This window comes from Podarcis erhardii (assembly GCF_964252035.2).
Source record: "Podarcis erhardii genome assembly, chromosome: 10".
NCBI lineage: Eukaryota > Metazoa > Chordata > Lepidosauria > Squamata > Lacertidae > Podarcis > Podarcis erhardii.
This window is the reverse complement of record NC_138500.1, coordinates 14,998,935-15,022,170: the sequence shown is the minus strand read 5'-3', so window position 1 is coordinate 15,022,170 and position 23,236 is coordinate 14,998,935. Positions and strand designations below refer to the sequence as shown.

The 23,236-nt window shown below is 39.2% G+C and overlaps 1 protein-coding gene across 23 annotated transcripts in view; it reads left to right on the top strand.

Annotated features, from left to right (window-relative positions):
• The window catches only part of PLEKHA5 (pleckstrin homology domain containing A5), a 170,876-nt gene that overhangs the window by 81,994 nt on the left and 65,646 nt on the right, over positions 1-23,236 (top strand). For 22 of the 23 annotated variants that reach the window (XR_014160966.1, XR_014160967.1, XM_081879677.1 and 19 more), the window contains 2 exons: positions 19,909-19,992; positions 22,804-22,924. Coding sequence is in view for 21 of the 23 variants with exons in the window: in XM_081879677.1 (XP_081735803.1) it covers positions 19,909-19,992; positions 22,804-22,924 (205 nt within the window). In the remaining 2 variants the exon portion in view is untranslated. Of the gene's footprint in view, positions 1-349; positions 477-19,908; positions 19,993-22,803; positions 22,925-23,236 lie in introns of those variants that run through there. The other variant, XM_081879670.1, reaches the window with a different exon arrangement.

Below are 23,236 nucleotides of genomic sequence, written 5' to 3'. Positions count from 1 at the left end.
TTAATTCATGGATACCAAAACACCACTTTCTCTAAGTGATCTTACAGCTAAAATCCAACCATATGAGGGTGAATAAAATAAACTAATCTGCTGTTTAGAATAGATGTTTCATGGGGTCTAAGCTAAATTAATTGGGGCCTTTGCTGGGAAAAGGAAATGGGAATGTTTGTCTTGGGTGGTGTGTGTGTGTGTGTGTGTGTTCGTGTTCAGAATGCCTCTTGTTACACAACAGTGTTTTACTTGAGAGAACAGTGCTGATGATTCTGAGGTTCAGTAATTTTTCAGAAGCAGTGTGACATCACTCTTGTATCGGTTTTCTAGCTAGCAACTCTCAGAGCCAGGATGCTTTTTCTTGGTGGCAGGGCTGTGCACAGCTCATTGGGGAGCAGCTTCAAGACAAAAGGGTTGTGCCTCATATTTTTCCAAGTGCTGTTTGCATTGAGGCTTTGGTGAAGAATGAATTTCTCTGAAGGCTGGTAAGTGATTGTGTATTTTCTTTTACACGTGGATAATTTCTTTTGGTAAACTAAGCCAGTTTTAAACATGCACAGTTAAAGTACATTTGCTTCACATTAGATTTGGAGAAAGAGCATGTGGGTTGTTGTTTTTTGGTAAGCTTTACTCATCTAATTTCCATTATCATTAATTGTGCATAACAGGAAAGATTTTATTTTTAAAAAGCACAGCTTTGTGGTTGTTAAAAATATTGCAAGCTGGAGAATAAATTGCATGCTGCATGTAAAATAAATAAATAACATTTTGAAATAGCTTAGACATAAGCAAGTTTAGAAAACAAACTCGTCAGATTCCTTTCTTTGTCCTGTTTATAGGTTGAGGAAGAGAAAAGTGATAAAACACTTAAAAGTTCCATAGAAATTATTAATGGGGACTTCAACATTTTCTGTAGATTGTCCAGTTCATGGCTGCTGATCTGCATTGAAGAATTCAAATGGAAAAGGCAGGGAATTCTGTTTTGGCAATATGCATTATGAAGCTCTTGTTGGAATTGATTCTATGAATGTTACTTGAAAAGCAGGGCATATCTTCCTCCATTTAAGTAGTGAAGAAAATGATATTTGTTCTAAGTGAAGGCATAGAATCAATACAACTGTGGAAGTTGGGGATGTTAAGACTCTTTAGAAGATCTTGCATCAGCCCCTATCCATCTAACTGTGAGGAGCTTATGTCATCCATAACAGATGCTTGTTTATTTTTACAACGTCTAGAGAGGCTTTGGTTTCTCTCTCTTACTTATTTTTAAAATTGTGCATGTGTTTAGAATCTCTTTCTAAAATTTTAAGCTTAGTTTTTGAGCTGCAATGCTAGTGTTTTATCACTTGCCTGAAGCAATTAGCATAGCAATCATTAATGTTAAATAACTTTTTTTTTTACCTATCTAGAGGTTGTGATGCAAGAAAAATACTGCTCATGGAAACTGAATATGCACTTTTGAATGAGAAATGCCCACACAATGGTCTGATTTGTGGGCATTAAAGATCAGAATTGCATATATGAACTTGCATTCCATTTATAAACTGCTCTCTTCCCCCCTTGTATCACTGAAAAGATCAGAAACATTGCATTTTTTACTAGTGAGAAAAATCTTTGTGAGAGCAGTAGCTTTTAATTATAATCACCAGAGCAGTTGTTCATTCAAAATCCTACCATGTCAAATCTGGTTTTTGTGCAGATAAAGTTCTACAATTATTTATGAACATATAAATAGATATCACCAGTAGTGAATCCTTGAATTTATTACAATAAGGATGTTAGGACTTCATGGATATATATAATATTAAGCCTATCTAATCCAACTTTTCTGGGGTTCCTGTAGTGTAAAGCCCCTAATCTCGGCAAATGATAGATATCTATTTCTGGCAGGGGAGAGGCTGTGACTGGAATTCAGATGGATTGATTTAGTCTATTTTTGTACCAAGCAGCTCTTTGCTTTCAAAGCTAGAATAGAGTCATTATTTTCTAAAAATGCTTTTACTTCATTTTGCAGTATGTAATAAACAAGAACTGTTACAAACACCTTGACTGTCTTTGTATTATTCACAATTAAGAGCATTCAGGCTATCATGAATGGAAGGAAAAGACATTGTCACACAATACAGATAACATACAAGACTATACTGTAATCAAGGAGATCTCTCCAAAGTCCACCAAGACCTAAGTTGCTATTTGGTACAATGACACTTTTTTGTTTTTGTTTTTGGTACTGTAAACTCTGAGGATGCTATTCAACTAAATCGAAGAGCAGACTTAAATGGGTCTCTTCAGACTAAGATTTTTTGAATACCACCCAGAATACTGAAAGTTCTTTTGTATTTCATGAAATACTGTAATTTATTTATTTTTTAAATACATTGTGATTAAGTCATTTGTTGTCCAGACCACTTTCTTTGGCTTCTTGGAATGCCTTGCTTCATGCTTAGTATTATAATTGAATATACGGATTGTTTTAGCCTAGCCCAGTAAGGCTTCTAATGCAAACGTTTTCCATAGGATGGTCAGGTCTTTGTGATTCTTAACTCCTATGGATGATGAAATGTTTCTGTAGGGACAAGGGCAATTCTGTAGCAGCTTGGGAGCCATGGTGGTTGGTTTTGGAAAGGGGATAAGTAGTTGGCTGGGGTATAGAGGTCCCTTGTAAGGCACTTCCGCTCATGTAAGATGGTTCCCCAAATTTCTACAAGTTGCCCCCTCCAGTTAGAGTCATTCACAACATACCCCATACCATTCTATACCCCCTCAACCTTTAGGAACAGCTTTCTTGGGGGGAGGGCATGGGACTGGAGAGGCAGAAAAGCCCTATTTTGCAAGTTCTGTTTGCATATCTCTTGAATTATTGATTGTGTTTAGAAGTCAGGATATCAAAGATGTAATTTTCAAACATCACTTGAATTCAAGCTGTGATAAAGAACATTAAGCCAAGGATGTCCTTGTTTGTTCATTTAAGTATTACATGAGTAGATCATTGTTGTTTTTAAGCAACAGTGTAAGTAAACGAGCACATTTCTCCATTCCTAATTCAGGGGCAAGCAGTATGTCTCGCTTAGGAATCTAGGAAGCTGTCCTACATCAAGTCAGCCCCTTGGTCCGTATCAATCAGTATTGTCCATACTGACTAGCAGCAGTATATTCAGAGCTATTTACTGTAACACTGGTATGTTTGAAATGGTCTATTTTATTCAATATAGCCAAGCATTCTCTAACTGGGTTCAAAAGTTTATTTTATTGAAGAATCTCGGGGTATGTAAATGCAATTACAGTGGTACCTTGGGTTACATACGCTTCAGGTTACACACTCTCTGGTTACACACTCAGGTTACACACTCTGCTAACCCAGAAACAGTGCTTCAGGTTAAGAACTTTGCTTCAGGGCTCTGGCGGCGCGGCAGCAGCAGGAGGCCCCATTAGCTAAAGTGGTGCTTCAGGTTAAGAACAGTTTCAGGTTAAGAACGGACCTCGGAATGAATTAAGTACTTAACCCGAGGTACCACTGTACCTAATATCCTTATCTTCATAACAACTCTGTGAGGTATATTAGGCTGAAAGTTGCAAAGTGACACCCTTCACCTTCATGGCCACCCAGGGATTTGAACCCAGGGACACCTATCCAAGATCAGCACTATGCAGTACACCACATTGACGAACCATAACATTCTTATTTTTTTATTATACATGCAATAAAGGGATAACTGCATCATCTGCATGGGGGGGTGGGTAAATCTCTCTTAGATTGATCCCATCTGGGAAGATGGACTGCATTCCACCCTGTACTTTATCAAACATTTATGCCTCTGTCAAATCAGTGCAGTTGTATTTGCAATATCCTGGTGCAAATAATTTGTGTGTATTGTGAGTGAACTATCCAAGTCCACTTGGGTAGCTACAGCTATCTGCCAATGTAACCTCAGAAGTAAGTTATGAGCCAGTAGTTGATCTTCCTGCTAGTAAGTAGCTTTGTTCCTTCCAGCATACAGTTAGCTCTTTCATATATCCCACTGGCAGAACTGTGACAGTGGAGCTCATCAATCAACGCCTGAAGATTACACTTACTGTAGCAATGCTAATAATGTAGGTGGCAGTGAAACACCTGAGCTATAAATGTTCATAGAGAGAAGTGTTGGCATGTCCTGAGCTACTTAATTCCAAAGGTTACACTGCCACAGACATTACAATGAGTAGAATGACAGGTGGTTATTCAGAATTTAGTTTGAAGGCCCACAATGTGTGAAAGCGGAAATTGAATTGTATGAATTATGTAGATTTGAGAAACTACACATATAACTTAGCCCAAATCCATAAAATGTTTAAGCTTTGTCTAATAACTAGAGTTGAGCTGAAATAGTTTTCGGCTTTGTGCTTACTTTTATTATTGTTGAACGCCCTCATTGTTCCTGTGCACTTTTTATTACCCTCTAGAAATATTTGTCTTATTTTCATCCAAGATTTGGACACTAGAAAGTGTGCAACAACACAACCCCAAAAGGGTTTTATGGGGGGGATTAGGATCCAGGTTGCTATGCTATTCCCCAGAGGGCAACCCAGAGTAGCTCAGGAGCCCTGGGACTCATGGAGCTGTGTAATTCCTGAGTTTACTTAACCTGATTGGAGAGAACCACCTCAGCTGAACTGAACTGAAGTTTTGGCAGTTTCCCTTACTTTTATATTCTGTGGGGTAGAGCTGTGGACCAGGCATAAGAGCAGTGAAAACACTGGGAATTTGAGTGCAAAAATTGCTGACAAACTTTCATGCCAAAGGAGGGGCACATCCAACCATGCATATACCCCTCTTCCCTTGAACTTGTAAAATGGTAACCAAAGTATGAGCAGAAATTATGGTGAACTATAGAAAAGAATGGCTAATTAGAGGCTAAAATAGATCTTTCCCAACTAGTCAGGGAAATATGGCCTAAACAAATTGGGAACCCTGAACAGATCTTAAGATCTGTCAGCATTTATATATTGGTTAAAAGATGAGTTTACAATCTAGAACTGTTTGTTGTGAATTGCCTTGTAGTACCCAAATACAACTTTATTGTGATGAGAATAAATCTTGAGTGTTAATTACTATTGCTGCTAAAATATTTGATGCTCTGCAAGAACAGATTTCAGTCATAAATTCCAAGAAAAGAAAAGAAAAACACATGCAGCCTATAATCTTAAAGGAGAAGAATGAGAATGAAGTTCACTCGTTTTCTGAAGCTGTTTCAAATTTTCTGTGGGAGTGAGTGCTTGTGCGTATATTAGTCTAGTGGCAAAGGAGAAGTGAGTAATGCAGCATATGGCAAGATGCAATTAATTTGAACGGTTACATGCAAATTACTAATTACTTGGTATTCAGTTAAAAAAGAAATTTCAGCAGAAAATAAGTCAGCATTCAGTTAACAGATCAGTTTTCATTACACAGTGCATATAATCATTATTAGAGAAAGAATAGTGAAACTAGAAGACCAACAAGCTCTATATCACCACCCATGTAATGTTTTAGGTGCATTTTTGGTAAAAGGATACTGCTCTGGACATTTTTTTCTCCAAATAATGACACTTTTTCCATTCCAAGGGTATACTAGTGTAAGCGGTGTTTCCATGTGCTCTGGCACTCGTCATGGTCCTCCGTGCGCTGGTAGCGGTTTAGTCATGTTGGCCCCATGACCTGGAAAGCTGTCTGTGGATAAATGCTGGCTCCCCCTGCTTGAAGCAAGATGAGTGCCACACCCCGTAGTCGCCTTTGACTGGACTTAACCTTTCAGGGGTCCTTTACCTTTTGAACCCCCCCTTTTTTTTACTAGGCTTGTACCAAAGCACCTTGATTGGGACAGAAAGGTGGGGAGGGTGACACTGATTCAAGGTGACTAAATTGACAGCTGAAATCAGAGCTTTGTTTCTTTTTGTGGACGAAAAAGCAACAGTGGTCTGGCAGTGCACATCATTGCATTTTTTAGTGCTGATTCCACCCCCACCCCCTTGCTGGTTCCAGCTTCTTAAAAGTCATCTCCCAGGAAAAATCTACCCTGTTGCCTTAATGGTCCTTTGTGATGGTAGGAATTTCTCCCACCAGTCATTTCCAGTCATTAGCTTAAAAGAGGAGTAAACAAATTCACAGAGGATAAGGCTGTCAGTGGCTACTAGCCTTAATTGGCTATGTTCTGCTTTCACTGTTGGGAACAGTTTGCCTCTGAATACTAGTTAGTTATGGGAGGGGAGGTTGTAGCCTCCCCCTGCCCCTCCATGATAAGGGTATGCTGTTAAAGGGATTGGGGGCTTGGTTCTTGTCTGAAGCCTGGGTGTAGGCTAGGGTCATGGCACAACCCCAACGGGGACCTGCGGGGTACCCTAATTTCACATTGGGCTCCCCCCATCTGGTGGTTTACCCTTAGTGGATTCCCTGCAGACGGGCAGGAGTCAAGATATAGCCTGGTTTCACCCAATGCCTAAGCCAAACTGCTCACCTCTGTAACCAAAAAAGTTGTGGCCTATTTTATCCCATTAACCTAAAATATTCGTGTTTGTGTGTTTATTACCTAAGGGAAATGTGGGGCCCCGGCTCTCAGGACACAACTAGTTACTGGAAACTACAGGAGAAGAAAGTGCTATTGTGCTCGGGTCCTGCTTGCAGGCTTTCCATGGAATAGCTGCAACATCAGCTTGCCCCTCTGGTCACACTCCTTGTGCATGCATTGCAGGCCCTTTCATCTTAAGTCTACTTAAGCGTCAAGTAAATGATCTTGCTTAGTGTCCTTGATATGTAAAAACAGAAACCAAACAAATCATTAATTTCATAATTGCTCCCATTTCTCTAAAAAAAAAAGTAGTGCAAAAGGCATTTGAGCTACATTATTAGAGGTTTAGAATGATGCTTCTAAACATTTTCTTTTATTATAAACATATATTTTAATTTTTATAGCAAGCAATTCATATGAAAGCTTGTTCAAGAAATACATGAATTAAAACTTGAAAATTAGATTTAAATGAAACTTCTTTTATTGGTGATTTTGCAAGCTAGTAGAAATGTATTGCAATTATTCAGGCTTGGAATTTGGTTTAGAAGCTCAAATTCTATATCCCTTCTTCTCTTTGTGTCCATATATTTTTGCAAAGTAATGAATTCTGTAATTGCTATCTTCAGTGCTGGTTCCTATTTTGGTAAATACATGGTATACATTCTTATTATAAAATACTTGGAATGGCATGGTGCAGTTAAAGGTTTACAGATGTGGGGGGCCATGCATATGTGGAATTGTGAAAACACAGAATGGTTAAACACTTGCTGCTGGCAGGAATAACCAATCTCTCTGGGTTTCAGTTTACTGTTGACTACAGTATTTTGACTGGGGAATAAGAGGCTGATGTGCTTCATATGAAGTCATCCAAAGTCTTAATAGTGCTCTGAACTAGCCCTAAAAACTAGATAGATGTTGTAGTTTTGAAGTAAACTTTTAAAGTAAGATTTAAGTTTAAGAGTTCTATAAAAATGAGTAATGACTTGTTACCTGGATGACCTTGTAATAAGCACCTTTTAGGCAGCTTTCCTTGACAATTCAGTCTCTTGAAATACCTGAGTGAATCTAAGTGATTCTGAACTCGTAGCAGTTAATCTCCCATCTGGGTTATGTCTTCAATTTTCCTTCCTTCCTTCTTACTCTTTGTCTCCTTTTGGATCTTGTTGGCAGAGCAGTATGGGAGCTGGCTTTTAGGAACTAGAAGAGTGGTTAAATCTAGTATAATTTCTTCTGGAGTCACCATGATGAAATTATTTGTTTACATCAGTAATTGCAGTTATTAGCTAATTAATTTTCCCACTCATGTATACTTTGTGAAATGACAGTAAAGAAATATGTCCGTTCTTAAACCAAGGCGTTCTTTCCCATAGCAGCAGGGGACTCAATTTACAAATGGAACACATTCAACAGGAAGCGGAACATGGCTTCCAAGGCAAAGTTCTACTTCCAAGGCAAAGTTCACAAACCAAAACACCTACTTCTGGGTTTGCAGCGTTCTTAATCCAAGTTGTTCATAAACTAAGCTGTTCTTAAACCAAGGTGCCACTGTAAATTGCTTTCTCTCTCTCTCTTTGTAGGGTGAGTCAAAATACAAATTAAGTAGTGGGATGTGTTGCTTTCCATAGGCTAGTAGTGGAAAGGATTGATAATCTAAAATGTGCTAGATAATTTCTCAACATTACAAATGTTTGCAGTAACTTGTGTTAATTTTCTTTCCTGTCCTATCCTCAATGGTACTTTGTTAGAGCTCTTTTAAATTCATTTTGTATGTTTTTAGTTTATTAAGAGCCCAATCTCAGTAGGGCGATAGATGTGAAAACCAATGCCTTCATTTGTGCCCAGACCACCAGGAACTATTTATTTATTTAGTAAAATTTATATAAATTGTATAATTGATTTTGTAAAAAATCTCAAAACCATTGCAAATGCTGGAGAACTGCTATATAGAGAGAAAAGAAAAATCAGGCTACGTATGAATTGCATTTCCACTGAAGTAGTACATCTAAAAATTAATGTAATTCCTGTCTCATTAATGAATAAAACAGTGCAACATTTTCACTTTGGCTGAGAAAATGTGACCTTCTGTGACTAACATATTGCTGCTGATGTAGAGTGGATGAGTCTGCACTAATGCTGGCAGATTTTCAAGTAATTAACAAACTGTTGAGTTTCTAGCAAACACTCCTCTATTAAAGAGATCCTGAGATACAGAATATACTGTTTTTCAGTTTGCTTCTGGTCTGAGCAAACAAGGGTGTAATCCATCACACCTTCCCAAAGCAAGGATGAAAATACAGTTAAGCTGGAGAGTAAACTATGCTGAATTTTTTAATTTAACATTGGCCAATCATGGTAAAGAAAATATTTTCAGAGACAGATGATGTTGATCTGCTTAGCCAGTGAAAGAAATACTGAAGAGGTTTTTTGTTTTTTTGTATGTTTTGACACTGGGAAAGCTATATTCCAAAAGAGGTTGCAAGTGGATCCAAAAACAGTTGGACTATTTATAACGTTAATTAGTTGACTTTAGATTCTATTATGTAAACCAACTGTGTTCTTCTGTATGTGTAATAAAACAGACATCATAAGAAAAGACTAACAAAATATTTTTTCTTTAATGCCTCTCAGATTTCAAAAACATTTTTTTATTAAAAATGTCACTGTCCCAAGGAATGTATTTCTCAAATTTGCACTGTGTTGGTTATAGTCCATAGGAAGATTACTAGGAACAAGGGTTGGGGTATATGTTTGTTTAGTCCTGTTCTAGTCCATTTATAGCAGGTAAGTAAGTAGTCCTGAGTGCATTTAGAACTGTAATGTCCCTTAATATTCTGAAAAGAGTTGTCATCATGAATCAAATTTAAGCACCCCCTCCTCCAGTTAAATAAGGCAGGAGATACCTTTGCTCCTTACTTCCCCAACTTGAACTGCTCAGTGTTATTGCTAGCCATTACAGCTGCTTCATGCCACTTCCAATGTGGGTGAATTTCAGTGGGAAGTGAAGTGATTTGTGCAAGAGCCAGATGGTCCCTTACAAGCTTAAAACAATTATCCCTTGGCATCATCCAGAGAATGAGGCAAGGCCTGAAATTATTTGAGTTTGGGACAATGCAGAGCATGTGTCCACAAGCCAAACAAAGCTTCCATCTAAGAATATAAATTCAGTCTTGCCAATCACCATGACCCTCCAAAAGCAGAATTTAGAAACCCATCTAAGTAAGAATTTGTAATTCAGGTTCTCTGTTTAGTAGCTGATTAAGATCTTGATTATTCACTGAAGCCAAATGGTACTTAACCTTTTGGAACAGCTGCAGTAATAGCAAAGGGTCAACAGACAGTTGGGCTCATGTTTGCTTTTTACTGCTCTGCTGTGGTTCCAGGTATTCACATTGTGAGAGTCATTTTCTCATTAAAAACCCATAATTAAGACTAAATTTTATAACGTGAATCGTCCTGCTTATTTTCAAAGATGTTCAAGGAACTAAGAAAATGGTTGCCAAACTATGTGCTTCCACAGTCCTTAAAGTTGGACAGCCTGCCTTATTTTCTTACATCTCAAGATGCCTTTGAGAGGCGCCACACAATGTTCTGAGATACATTTTTTAAAGCATCATTGACATTGGAATATCTCTAGTCTTATTAATAGTTGACATGGATAAACTGAGCAGATCATTTTAAAAATGTAGCCCCAATTTTAAGATATGTGATGTATTCACTTTAACACTAGCTATGAATGCTCAACAATGACTGAATGACTGATACATTAATGGATTACGTTGTACTTCAAAGCAGGCACTTACATTAAAGCAGTAATTCTTGCAATGCCCTTTTATTATAGTTGTCGTGTGTGCTGCATTCAGGTTCTTCTTTCAGGCTTCCCATACACATCTTATTGGCCACTGCTCATAAAATGCTGGCCTAGATGTTTTTTTGGCCTGACTGAGCAGAGCTTTTCTTTTTTCCTTACTGGCTGGCATGCATGAGTGTTCTTCCAGGCCTTCTTCCCTAGTTTCCCATCAGTCTTAGCCAGCATTGCTAATTTTTAGAGTAGTCCAACAACATCTGAAAAGATACAGGTTCCCCAGCCTCTGATCTAGAACACTTAGTTGCATTGCAATAAGCCATGTCATATGTATGGAAATACCAGAGACAGACCACTTTATTGTTGGCAACTCTTTCTATTGTCATTTAAAGGAATTTCTATAATACCTGTGAGGATCTATTCATTAAAGTCCATTTAAAAAGTATTACTTTAATAGCCTCACAGTTGCAAAGATACCAGTGAGAACTCACTTTAAAACACCCACCTATGTACATAAAATGTCAGCAAACCTCTTGAGCACTCTTTGCTGAAACAACCTTGATCAATCCGATTTCTACAGCGTTGAGGGCCTTCTGATGGTTCCCTCACTGCGAGAAGCAAAATTACAGGGAACCAGGCAGAGGGCCTTCTTGGCAGTGTCGCCCGCCCTGTGGAACACCCTCACACCAGATGTCAAAGGAAAAAACAACTGCCAGAATTTTAGAAGACATCTGAAGGCAGCCTTGTTTAGGGAAGCTTTTAATATCTGAAGGACTATTGTATTTTAATATTTTGTTGGAAGCCGCCCAGAGTGGCAGGGGAAACCCAGCCAGATGGGTGGGGTATAAATAGCAGGGGTCGGCAAGGCTTACCGGGCATGGACCGGGTCACTCCCGCAGATATCCTCCGTGGACCAGACAGGTGCAGCGCGATGCTGGAAATCACTTCTGTGCATGCCCAGATGCCAAAAATCGTGCCTGCACAGAAGCAGTTTATGGCGCCACGGACATGCGCAGACGCAATTTACGGCATTGGGCATGCGCAGAAGCGATTTCCGGAAGAGAGTCCCCACGTCACGCTGTGCCGGTTTAGCACAGCGCGCAGGGACTTGCCGAGCGGGCAGCTCAGTTGAGGGGCAGCTCATGGGCCAGTTAAGCGACCCCGGGCCTTAGGTTGCCAACCTCTGATCTAGAGAGCCCACAGGTTCCTCACAACTGTTATGGCAGATTCACATTATCATTATATGATTCATGCAATCAGCCAATCACATCAACTGTCTGTATTGAAAAATGTCATTTAGAAGACAAATATAATGGAAAAGTTAATAATAGATATAACAAATTGGAAAAAAGAATAAGTTGAATAAAAAGGGATAGAAAATGGAAACCAAAGAAGGGCAGGGGAAAGTTAAGGGATTCTGAGAATTCTAAATGTAAAAGTGATTGATATGTTTAAACTGAAACTTGTTATGTAAACTTTAATAGTAAAATATTTTTTAAAAAGAAGAAAGAAAAATGTCATTTAGCATCAGCGATAAACCGTTTTTGGTTTGTTTTCCTAATTAAATCAATTATGTGTGTCACCACTGACCTCTCCTTTCCTGAATCTTGAGACACTTGCAGAGAACTCAAGAAAAGTTGGTTTGATTGTCTTTATTTTTGGCCTTTTCAGAAGATAGCTAGCTAGCTGGTGCCACTATTTCCTACAAAATCACAATAGGAAGAGGAGGTAGCTACTTGTCTCTCTCTCTATGGCAGGGACCACCAGTAGGCACATTTGGTATTTTGAAAATGTCATGCACACCAGTCACAAAATGGCTTCTATGGGGGCATGGCATAACACAAAGCGACTGTCACATCTAAAACAATGGAAAAAGACAGAGGACAATGAAGTGGTGTGGGTGTCACCCCTCCCCCATCCGCTTCCCCTTTCAATGTGGGGAGGGGCATCAACATCAGCCACAGTGGCACTCACTCACAGAGATAAGCTTTTTTCAGAATCCATGAGAGGGGAGTAGCCAATCTTGACATCCAGTGAAATGTGGACATGTTTAAAGGTGTGTGTGTTCAGTGCAGAAGAGACTGAGCCAATGCCATTAGGAACTGACCAGGGGGCAAACAGTCTTTCATGCATTGTAGATTTTTGAGGGAATATTGAGTGGAGGGAACCTTTCACAAACACTATAGGAGGTACAGGTGGGCACACTGGCACATATGAACACTGTTTTGGCATCCCTTGCTCTACAGGAAGAGAATGGACTTGTTATTCTTTCCTCTGTTTCTCTTCCTCTGCATTGGGTAGTTGCGAGAACCTGAAGCAAGCATGGCAAGGAGGGAATATGCAGGAAATAAGCCTCCTTTCATTTCTTCCCAATTTTCTATGCAGGAAAAAATGGGAGGGGGATAAGACACTTCTTCATAGTTAAGAACAGGAATGTAGTTACCTCTCCCTTCCTGTTAGGTTGACTCTTTCTGTAAAAGCTGACCTAACATAGCACCTTCCTGGAGAACGAGGATGAAAGGGAAAGCAATTTAGCAATTTTAAGGAATTCAGCAATTTGAAGGAAGCATACAGTGCTCATCAAAGAGGAGAGGGGCCATCAGGTTTATCAAACTGTGTCTGGGGTAATGTGTGATGATAAAAAATCTCTGTCTGGTTCTTGCAGTTCTAGAAAGACTGTAAAGATGCATGCAACCCTGGTGTGAATTTATATTTCTCCAGGGGAACTTGGTCATCTATATTATCCTCCCAATGGGAAAGGAAGATTTTTGCAGACATCACACACTGATGTGTGAATAAAATTATTGTCTGGTGGTGAATTTGCACATGTAAACTGCTCTTGAGGGCTTATATGGGATGTTGTTGTAAAGACATGTATGAAGTATCCTATCTACCTAAACAAATAAATACTAGATTTTTTTCAAGCTCTGGCAAATATACTGCAGTAAAATAAGCAAGTGATCAGCCTTACATTGAGAGAGAACTCATTGATCATAAGATTGCAGTCTCCTATCCATTTTCCTGGGAATAAGTTCAATGGAACTTACTTCTGAAGATGTATATATTGGATTGTTTTGTAGCAATCTTTCTGTTTTGAGGGACCCTTGTGCTAGAAGTTCAGAGATATGTGTCTGGGGTGACATTTGAGCACACTGTACTCTTCCTTATTTGTCTAGACAGGTGTTTTGTTAAGGATTAAGTTGCCCAAACTTTGTATTCCAAGTCTTACATTTATTGTTAAGCATTTGGCAAACTGGTCCCTTGAATGAAGAAGTAAGCCTAACAAGATCAAATGGCAAGCTGCCACCTCCTTAGATTATATTCCTCAATTCTCTCCAGCAAATTGGGAATCTATTATCATGGGTGTGCATGTGAAATTGTGTGGGAGCCAGTGAAATGATTAATGTGGATTTCAAAACTTGATGTTCAACAGCTAAAATGAGTACCTTTGTGTGAGAATTTAATTACTTTGGTATTCCTTATAATGTTCTTTTGTTACCTTTCTAGTTAAGCATTCTAATTGGGGAGCCTGATAGTAATCCATGTTCCAGGAAAACCTTTCCTGCACAAACCTTTCAAACTGTTTTCTTAAATAGATTAATTGGGGGAAAAGTTCATATGTTCAGCTGAATGCAAATGCTTACATATGCAATGTGGAGTGACATTTTCTGGAAAATGGAAGGAGCTTGTGCAGCCACAGACCACATCCTTACTGGTAGTAGATATGAATATATTATATTACATTTTTTCCTGTCTTCAAGCAATATTTTATTAGCTTTCATCTATTGTATTTGTCTTATTGAAAAAGAAACATTGGGACAAAGAACAAAAATAACAAGAAATTTTGCTGACTTTTTACTCCTTAAGGAATGGAAAGTTTGGTGAGCTGGGGTTTGGTTGTGTTGGCTCCTCTTGACTCTCCCTTCTTAATTTTAGGCCTCACATTCCTAATGAATTTGTAAATGGAGGAGGGCTGCAGTTGTGTATTTATTATTATATGAAATTACTGTAAAAACAGTGAAATGTCTTTGTGGTATTTAAACTAACATACAATTTACTTCTGGAGTAAATGTGGAGGGAAATATAAAATGTAGCGAGTATTGCAGGATTAATAGAAAATACTTTTGAAAAAATTATCCTTGTTTTCTTAATGAAAATTATACTTAAACTCATTAAGCATATGGAGGCATCCAGTTGTCCCCTGTGGATCTTTGGTCTGATCTAGCAGTGCTGCACTTGAGCTTTAAGGAGTAACCCTCCAAGCTACCGAATATCCCCAGGCACCCTTTTGCTTTACTGTATCTTGTTTAGGTGAATGGTTGCCATGCAGTTACTTATATGAAATAAGTAAAGCATTGAACTTGGGGATATTGTTAAGGTGAGAGTGAGTTGCCCAGGCCTTGCATTCAGGGTTCACACCTGAGGAGTGCAGTGTGTATTTGCCTAAGGACTAAGGATCAAAAAGAACAGTAGAGCATCTGCTTTGCATACAGAAGATTCCAGGTTCAATTTCTGGCATGGCCAGGGAGGACTGGGAATGTCCCTGACTGACACAAGGGAGAACTGCTGCCAGCCAGTATAAACAATACTGAGATAGATGGTGGTCTCTCTTACTGCAAGGCAGTTTTCCATATTCGTGTGTTATATAGGTACAGCTGCAAGGAATTTGGACTCCAGTGTCTTGTGCTAAAATACAATATTGAGTCAGTAGCCTCATAACTAAGAGCATGCCGGTGAAAGGATTTATGATGTGAGCTGTCACTTAGTTTCTGGTGAAGACATGTCTTAGTCAGCTGTGCATTTTTGAAGGCTTCATGTGCCTGTGTGTGTGAGTGAAGTGCACCACTTACATATTGATTTGTGGCAGAATAGTCTTGCATACCAATTAAATACCTTGGAGGATTCTGGAGTTTTGGATCTATGATCATATTTTTGAGAGCTTGCCTTCTGTTCTTAACTTGTTCATGCTACCAAATATTTTATGTAATGACCTTTGATAACGGAAAATATAAAAATGCATCTCTACATTCATTTATCTCTTGGGTTCTTTAATTCTTCATGTTGATGATATATGAATTTACTAAAAGAAAGCTGTTTAGCCCAGGGAATGGTAGTCTAAGTGGGTTTCATATAATTTAAAAGGGTATATAGAAATGAGAGAATAAATGCTCACTTTTTAGAAGAGGGAATTCTAAACTTGCTTTGAATTCTAGGCAGGTAGAATTAATTAGCCTGCAAGAGAACCTTCTAGAATTATGTGCTGTGCAATGAAGCACAGAATTGGGCTGCAGTTCACCTAACAGAGCAAGCAAGGTGTGTCGGAAGGTTTTTGAATTATTTTTCTTAGGAAGCTTTAGGAATATCTGTCTAGAATAAGAGCACTGTGGAAAGTGGAATTGCAGTTTTGAGTTGTGCAAGTGGAACACGAATATTCAAATCAAAAGCTAATTGGTTACTGTTAATTAGTAAAGTGATTGCCTCTGTAGCCTTACAGTAAAGTTCTTTGTGGGTCACTGAGCTATATAGTTAACTATAGGTACTCAGATAGAGGGTGTTGTTTTCGATATTGATTTCACCAGTATAGATTCTGGATATAAACAAATGCCTTTTATGCTGTGAAAATGAGAATTGTGTGCTGAGGTTTTTGCACTGCTGAAAAACTGTTTGAATACATACACTAAAATAATGAAAGAAATTCAGCTTTCAGGGAACCAAAATAATCCTGTATGCACACCCACACATGTATTTTTAAAAAGCAGTTTTACTGAGTGATTTGGATCAATATTTGAATCAATCAGCATGCATTAACATATGTCCTTGAAATGCCCTTGAACTGAATGTGTCAGACTTTGCATCTGAGTACGTCTTTGGGCCCAAATCAGACATATAACCCAGTCTTTCACATGTTTACTTAGGAATCCTACCCAGTTCAGCAGGGCTTCCTTACAAGTACCTATGCATACGATTGCAATCTTCTACTCTGAACTGTAACATGCGTTGGCTGTTTTCTCAGAGAGAGATGCATGTTTGTCTGTGTGTTCAGCATCTGCCTCATATGTGGATAACAGGACAGCATTCATTCATCCTGTAGGCATTGTGTTGTAATTGTACCCACTTCATGCCTTGTGATGTGACAGTATTCCACCATGCAAGATGGGTGAAGTTTTTCTGGCTTCACAGTGGCCTGAAGTGAACACATCAGCAAGTTTCTCCACATTAAGGGCCTTTTTCTTCCATTGTTTTAAATTGGAACTTTGTTTTTGAAAAGCCTCCTTCCATGGTTTTTAAGGCAGCTTGCAGTAGACAATAAAGCAGACAAAATTACAATAAAACAGGGAAATCACCCTCTTTGCAACTGAGAAAAATCTGTGCATTCCACATTTATCCTTCAATGTTGAGGAAAATGTGGCAGTACATAACAGTTGATCATAAAGAAAGCGGGTTTTCTAAGAACAATTTCTCTTACCTTTGGTTTGTGTTTGCAATATAATCTCCCCTTTCCTTAAAAATCTTTTTGCTCTTTCACACACACACACACACACACACACACCCCTCTACACCTCTTTTAAAATGGTGTTGTCAAGATGTAGCACAGAATCTACTGTTCCCAACAGTAAGCACAGGCTGTCATCCCAGTCTTCTTCTGGCAGTGGGTGTATTCATGGCTGTCATGTAACTAATGCTTTGACTTGTCATGTTTCTGCTTTCAACTGTGTGCAGACTTCAGAAGGCAGGACTGCTGTTGAATTCTGGAACAGTCAGGTTAAATGAGCATAACAGCAAACACCTAGGGTTACCTTCCAGCACCCAGGCATGAATGAGGAAAGTGGGGACAAACTAGTGCTGTACCAGAAATGGAAAATTCAAATAGCACCCCCTCCTAATTAGCACGCCACATGGTAATATATTTAGGACAGCTTTCATTCATTTCAGTGGAAGTTACACTGGAGAATGTCTTAGATGATTTTACTCTATGGGACAGATCTGCCTGTCTTCTATTCTCTTGCCATTTATGTCATGCAAAATCTGTGGCTACCTTGCCTTGTGTCATGGTTGGGTCACCTGCATATGAAAGATACCCTGATTTCCCACATTCTTATTTGTGGTGTTGAAATTTCTGAATTATTCCATCCTAGAAGAACCATAGTGATAGCTGTAGGGAAAGAATATGCTGCTCTTTATTCCTGATGCATATTGAAGGTAACTCTTTACAAGAGATAATATTTGATAAATTTCAAATAAGTGAAAATTGGACCAATATATGAACCACATCCATATTGTTCTAGAAGACTATGTGTTTTTACAAGTTAAGGATTTTACAGATTTTAATCCTGAGAATTGATTGATTTTCTGTTTGCCTCTATTAAGAAAAAACATACATACACACACAACCAAATTGAACAATTTCCACATAAATCATAATACGATCTAAAATAAAGATACAAAAAAAAATCAATAAAAGCAGCATCCCAAAAAAGACACAATATCCTAATCCAATATTCTGTCCAGCAGCCTCTGTTTTTGTAGCTGGAGTCAGTCCAGGCTCCAACCTCCCAGGCTAGGGTGCAGGTCTTTCAAGACTCACAGCCAAGATATTCAGATTATACTCAGGTTGCAGAAGCAGTTTCCCCAAAAAAACTTCATCAGGCATTAAATGTAAACACATGACAATTGTGATTGTTAGCCAAGTTCAGTGCCAGGGCTGATGTCGCCCCATTTTTTATGTATCATAGTAGGCATTGTGGGAACCTTTAAATCACTGAACATTGCCTTTCTGCATAAGGGATGTAAGTTCTAAAAGAGACTGATTGTTCACCCCTTTGCATTTATTATAAGTGGTATTTATCATGCTTCTTGCCAAGGAACAAAGCTTTTAATTTTGTACTGTAGGTTTTTGTGTGGAACGGGACTTATGATTACAGCATGACTGTGTGAAATTGCAAAGTGATTAAGATCTAAAGAGTTTTAACAAAAGTACCAACCAGGGAATTGCTAGGATTATCTTGCTGAAGGTAAGTCTCCAGGGGTTTTTGAAGGTGAGCAGCATATCAAATGCAGATTTTTATTTAAATGACTAAGCCTGAATAGTGTGGCAGAAAAGTTGGTGATACACAATCATAGTGTCATGCAGGTAAATGTAAAAAGGTAAAGGACCCCTGGACGGTTAAGTCCATTCAAAAGCGACTATGGGGTACGGTGCTCAACTCGCTTTTCAGGCCGAGGGAGCCAGTGTTTGTCTGCAGACAGCTTTCCAGGTCATGTGACCAACATAACTAAACTACATCTAGCACAACGGGACACCATGATGGAAGCCGGAGTGCACGGAAATGCCATTGATAAGTGCCATGTACAACTTTGCAAAACACTGGAATATGCTAGACTGAATTTTTCCAAGTAGGATGTCAGCCTGAAAAAGACTTTAAAATCTGATTTCAATACAAGTGTGTTGCAGAGTTGGGAGTACTTTCAATCAGTAAAACAAAAATGTGAACCAGCCTTCTAGTTTTCCTAAAGCGTCAAAGCATTACTTGTATATTGGCCTTGTTGGCATGTAACAGTAAGCCCAGCCATTAGGCTGGTACCACGGGGTGGGGACAGGGGCTGCAGCTGCTGTTTGTGGTTTGTTCAGAGTGAAGCAAACAATAATGAGCTTGGGGTGAGTACAGCAGGAGTGGGGGAGCAGCAAAATAGGCACCTCTTTCTCCCTGTGCACTGGCATGCTTGCCTTAATTTGAGCTAGCATTTCACATGAACAAAGGCATTGTAAGCAATCCTGGCAAGGTAGGCTGATTGTTATCTACCTGTTTCCAGTAAGGAGGCTGAAAAGGTGTGACACACAGTGAATCCATAGCCAGGATGAGAATTGAAACAGGGCCTTAAAGTTAATACACTTTCTTAACCACTGTACTCTGCCAGCTCTACCAGTGTTATCCGGGGTTTTGCTCTTCTTTATTACAAATATTTTTGTTTTGTGCTTGCTGGCACACACACATTTAATGCATGCATATATTCTTTTCTCCTCTAAGTATGTATGTATGTATGTATGTATATAAACAGGAACTGGCTTCTGCCATACAAATCTGAATAGGGGATGTATTCATGAGGAATATGATGGCAAACTAACTGACTTCTCATTCTTCTTTCAAGATCCCCCCCTTTAATTCTGTAATGATATCTGCCCTCCCCCCAAGATGTGCCTTTACTTTTCATGTAGCCCAGAGTGTAGTCCATCAAAACTTGTGTTGATAGCCACTGCTCACACTGCTTATATTCATTCATGGGTTAAAACATTAGTCTGCAACCTTAAAAAAATAAACTTCTAACTATATCCAGGCTTAATGTGGATAGAGAGGGAATGCTTACCACAAATGTTCTATGCTAAGCTCTAAAGGATTGCCAAACGTTTGAGTTTAAAAATAAAAATATCCTGCCTCAAGTATTATCAGTTGTTGTTACTGTATCACTGTGAGAAGCTGCACGTATGCACTAATTAATGCCATAATGAATCTGCCTGCCTGCTGTCTCGGAATTTTGCAGTTGTGCTTAGAAAAGAGTAATGTGCTTATATATTTCCTCTACTTTGTCTCCCCACAGTCACAATGAACGAAAAGTGACTTGCAAGCATCCAGTCACAGGACAGCCATCGCAGGACAACTGCATTTTTGTTGTGAATGAACAGTAAGTGATTGTTTTGCTCAATGAATACAGAATTTAACAGTTATTCGCATTATTGTGGAACTGCCAGTCAGTTGACCAGTCAAATATTGTCAATTGACTGGCCAGATGATTAGCAGGTTTTTGTTGTTAATTACATGTTCAGTAGAGAATTTTTTAAAAAGAAGCAAGGCCTGGGCAAAAAGTTTAGAATTTAAGCTTTTTAAGTTTGAAACTACTCCATCGTGCCTTTCCTTTTTGGGTACAGGCATGTGTAGAACCATTCTGTTTGCTTACCGAGACGGTGAATCAGTTTTGGTGAGATTACTATGCTGTACTATACTGCACTGAATAGGGAGCCTTTGACCCTCCAGATGTTCCTGAACTACAACTCTCATAAGCTCTGGTCATTGGTCCTGTTTGCTGGGGCTGACAGGAGTTGTATTTCAGCAACATCTTGAGATTGCCCACTCCTTACTTAACTATTGGTCAATGAGACATTGCTGCTGTTCTATTTAATTCTCCCACCCCACTCCATTTGGTCGTCATTCGTTGTTCACTAAAATGAAGCCTGAATGAGTGTCATCACCACTGTTGCCATGTTATCGCAATCAGTGCCATAAATGGTGCATTTATTTAAAACCAAGCAGGCCATAATGGCTGGAAAACTTAATATCCAGTACTAAGTTACGGACGCTCCCAACACAATCAAGATACTGTTATTCTCCTGGGTTGTGGAAGGTGATTAAAAAGAGCATCCTCACTATTTAATCCCCTCGCCCTCCCCACATCATAAGACCACATACTTTTCACCAGTTCATCCTCTCTGTTCATTTTGTGGATGGCTTAGTACACAATCAGTTTACTGTTTTCTCCAGTCTAAACTGTTTCAAGCTTGTTTTGAAGCTCTACTGTCTACTGTCCAGCATATTCACAGAACAGACTTCAGCTTTGCCCTCTTGGCCTAACTTCTGCTTTTTCTTGCATAGCTCTCAACACTGCTCCTCCTAGATGCATTTGGCTTACTATTTTTTCCCTGTTACAGATAGGTAGCCGTGTTGGTCTGCCATAGTCAAAACAAAACAAATTCCTTCCAGTAGCACCTTAAAGTTTTCAGTAGCTCCAGTTGAGAGTGGTAAATGTTTTGTTTTTCCTTTTGGAACTCTTGCCAAGCTTGGTGGTTCCTGATAGAGTTGTCCAATACAAGGAGTTCCTCCTTTATTAGCTTCTGTTTAGAGTAGAGAACGCTGATCAGATGTTTGAGCAGCTTCTTAGAGAAAGTGTTGCATAGTTTTCTTGCATATTCAATAGGTCTTTCCTGTAAGACCTATTGCAGTCGTTAAGAGTCGTCAACAGGCTCATCACAGCTATCTGCCAATCATCCATTCCCACCACCCTTCTGAGTAATACCCCTCCCCACCTTCTCACTATATAGAAGGGTCTGGAAACTTCTGTTTCAGTGTATCTGAAGAAGTGTGCATGCACACGAAAGCTCATACCAAGAACTGACTTAGTTGGTCTTTAAGGTGCTACTGGAAGGAATTTGTTTTATTTTTTCCCTGCTATCCTCTTGACTTCTCTCTCCTTCTTTTGACTACCAGCATTTCCTTATTTGTCTCTGGTGATTTTGCTGTCATTCAAGAATTTCAGATCTTTAAAAAGAGCAGAGTAATTAAGTAATTAATTTACCTTCTAGTTGTAGCTCTAACAGTATCAGTAATATACTTGTCTGCCTGGAGCAATACTTGAGGGATAGAGATTGGCCTCTCAAAGAATGCAGGAGGAATGGAAGTCTTGCCAAGCTCTTGATTGCTTTAGGCCAGGGGTCTGCAACCCGCGGCTCCGGAGCCGCATGTGGCTCTTTTACACCTTTGCTGCGGCTCCAGGGCGGATACTAGCGAGGGGAGGAGGTGCATTGTGCGCCCCGACACTCCCCACTGTGGCGGGCGCTGTACTGGCTGTGACGTCGCATGGGGGCGGTGCGTGCGTTAGTCACTCACCGTCCCGACGTCACCTTCCCGCCCGCCCGCTACATTGTAAGGGGCATGTACGCTGGTCACTGTTTTGAAGGGGAGTGAAGAACACACACCAAAAAAAGGGTAACTTGTTAATTTAACATTTATTTCTATGAGGAGGAGTAATTCTGAGGGGTCAAACAAAGAAATAATTAAAAAGTGACAAAAACGTTATTTTTATAATGACGAGTTTTGCGGCTCCCAGTTTTTTTTTCTTCAGAAATGGGTCCAAGTGGCTCTTTTGGTCTTAAAGGTTGCAGATCCCTGCTTTAGGCATACCTGAACTCATCCATTGCAAAGGCTTACAGCTACAGAGAATCAACCTGTAACTTCATTTTGCATAGATTTTCTAAGCATTTGTATGCAGCTGAGTTACTAAAGTGGTCAGTCATTCTGTTAATACAGGTTTGTGTATCCAGGAGAATGTGCATACCAAATTCATCCAAGCCCTTTCGTTCTTTTCCAGTACTCATGCAGGCATGAGAAGGTAGTGCTGGAAGTAGGAGAAAGAAAAGCAGGAGATCCTCTGGAAAAGAAACCAAAAGCTTCACTATACCTTAGGGATAATGTCATGCATGTATGTAAACAAATTGTCTAGATTGCAGTTGTTCTATTTTTAGAGACTGATCTATTGAGAATCCACAAAGCATAATTTAACAACATAGTTTTTTCTTTAAAAATTTGCACAATTCTGTTGCAGCATCTGGGAAATTGTATGTATAGCATATATACGCTTTACGAAAGGACAGCTACAGATGCTTTTTTAATAGCAGTCTACATACACAGCAAGTTCTAGTCTTGTTGCATATTCTATTTTCAGGACTGCAGCAACTATGTCATCTGAAGAAAAGAAAGACCGGCAAGTAAACATGATAGGTGAAGCTGCACACTATAATTTGACATCGGATTATGCTGCACATCCAATGAGTCCTCTGGGCAGAGTAAGTTACTACATCCAACATATATTATTTATTAGTCTACAATTATTCAGCTAGTTGGTAAAACATGGCACAGAGAAACAATTACATATACATTTCGAGACAATCAACTCATTTCTAGAAATAACCAAAGCTTGTTTGTATGCTTTTAAGGCACTTGGGCCTGTGATTTTAATTTGAAATAAAAAAGGTCTGAAAACATCAGTTTTCCATCTCTTAGATCAGATACCTTCCCAGGTTGACTAGCTCCATCTGCCCCTCACTTCCCTCTACAGCAAGTGCAGAAACAACCTTCTTGACCATTGAACCAATTCT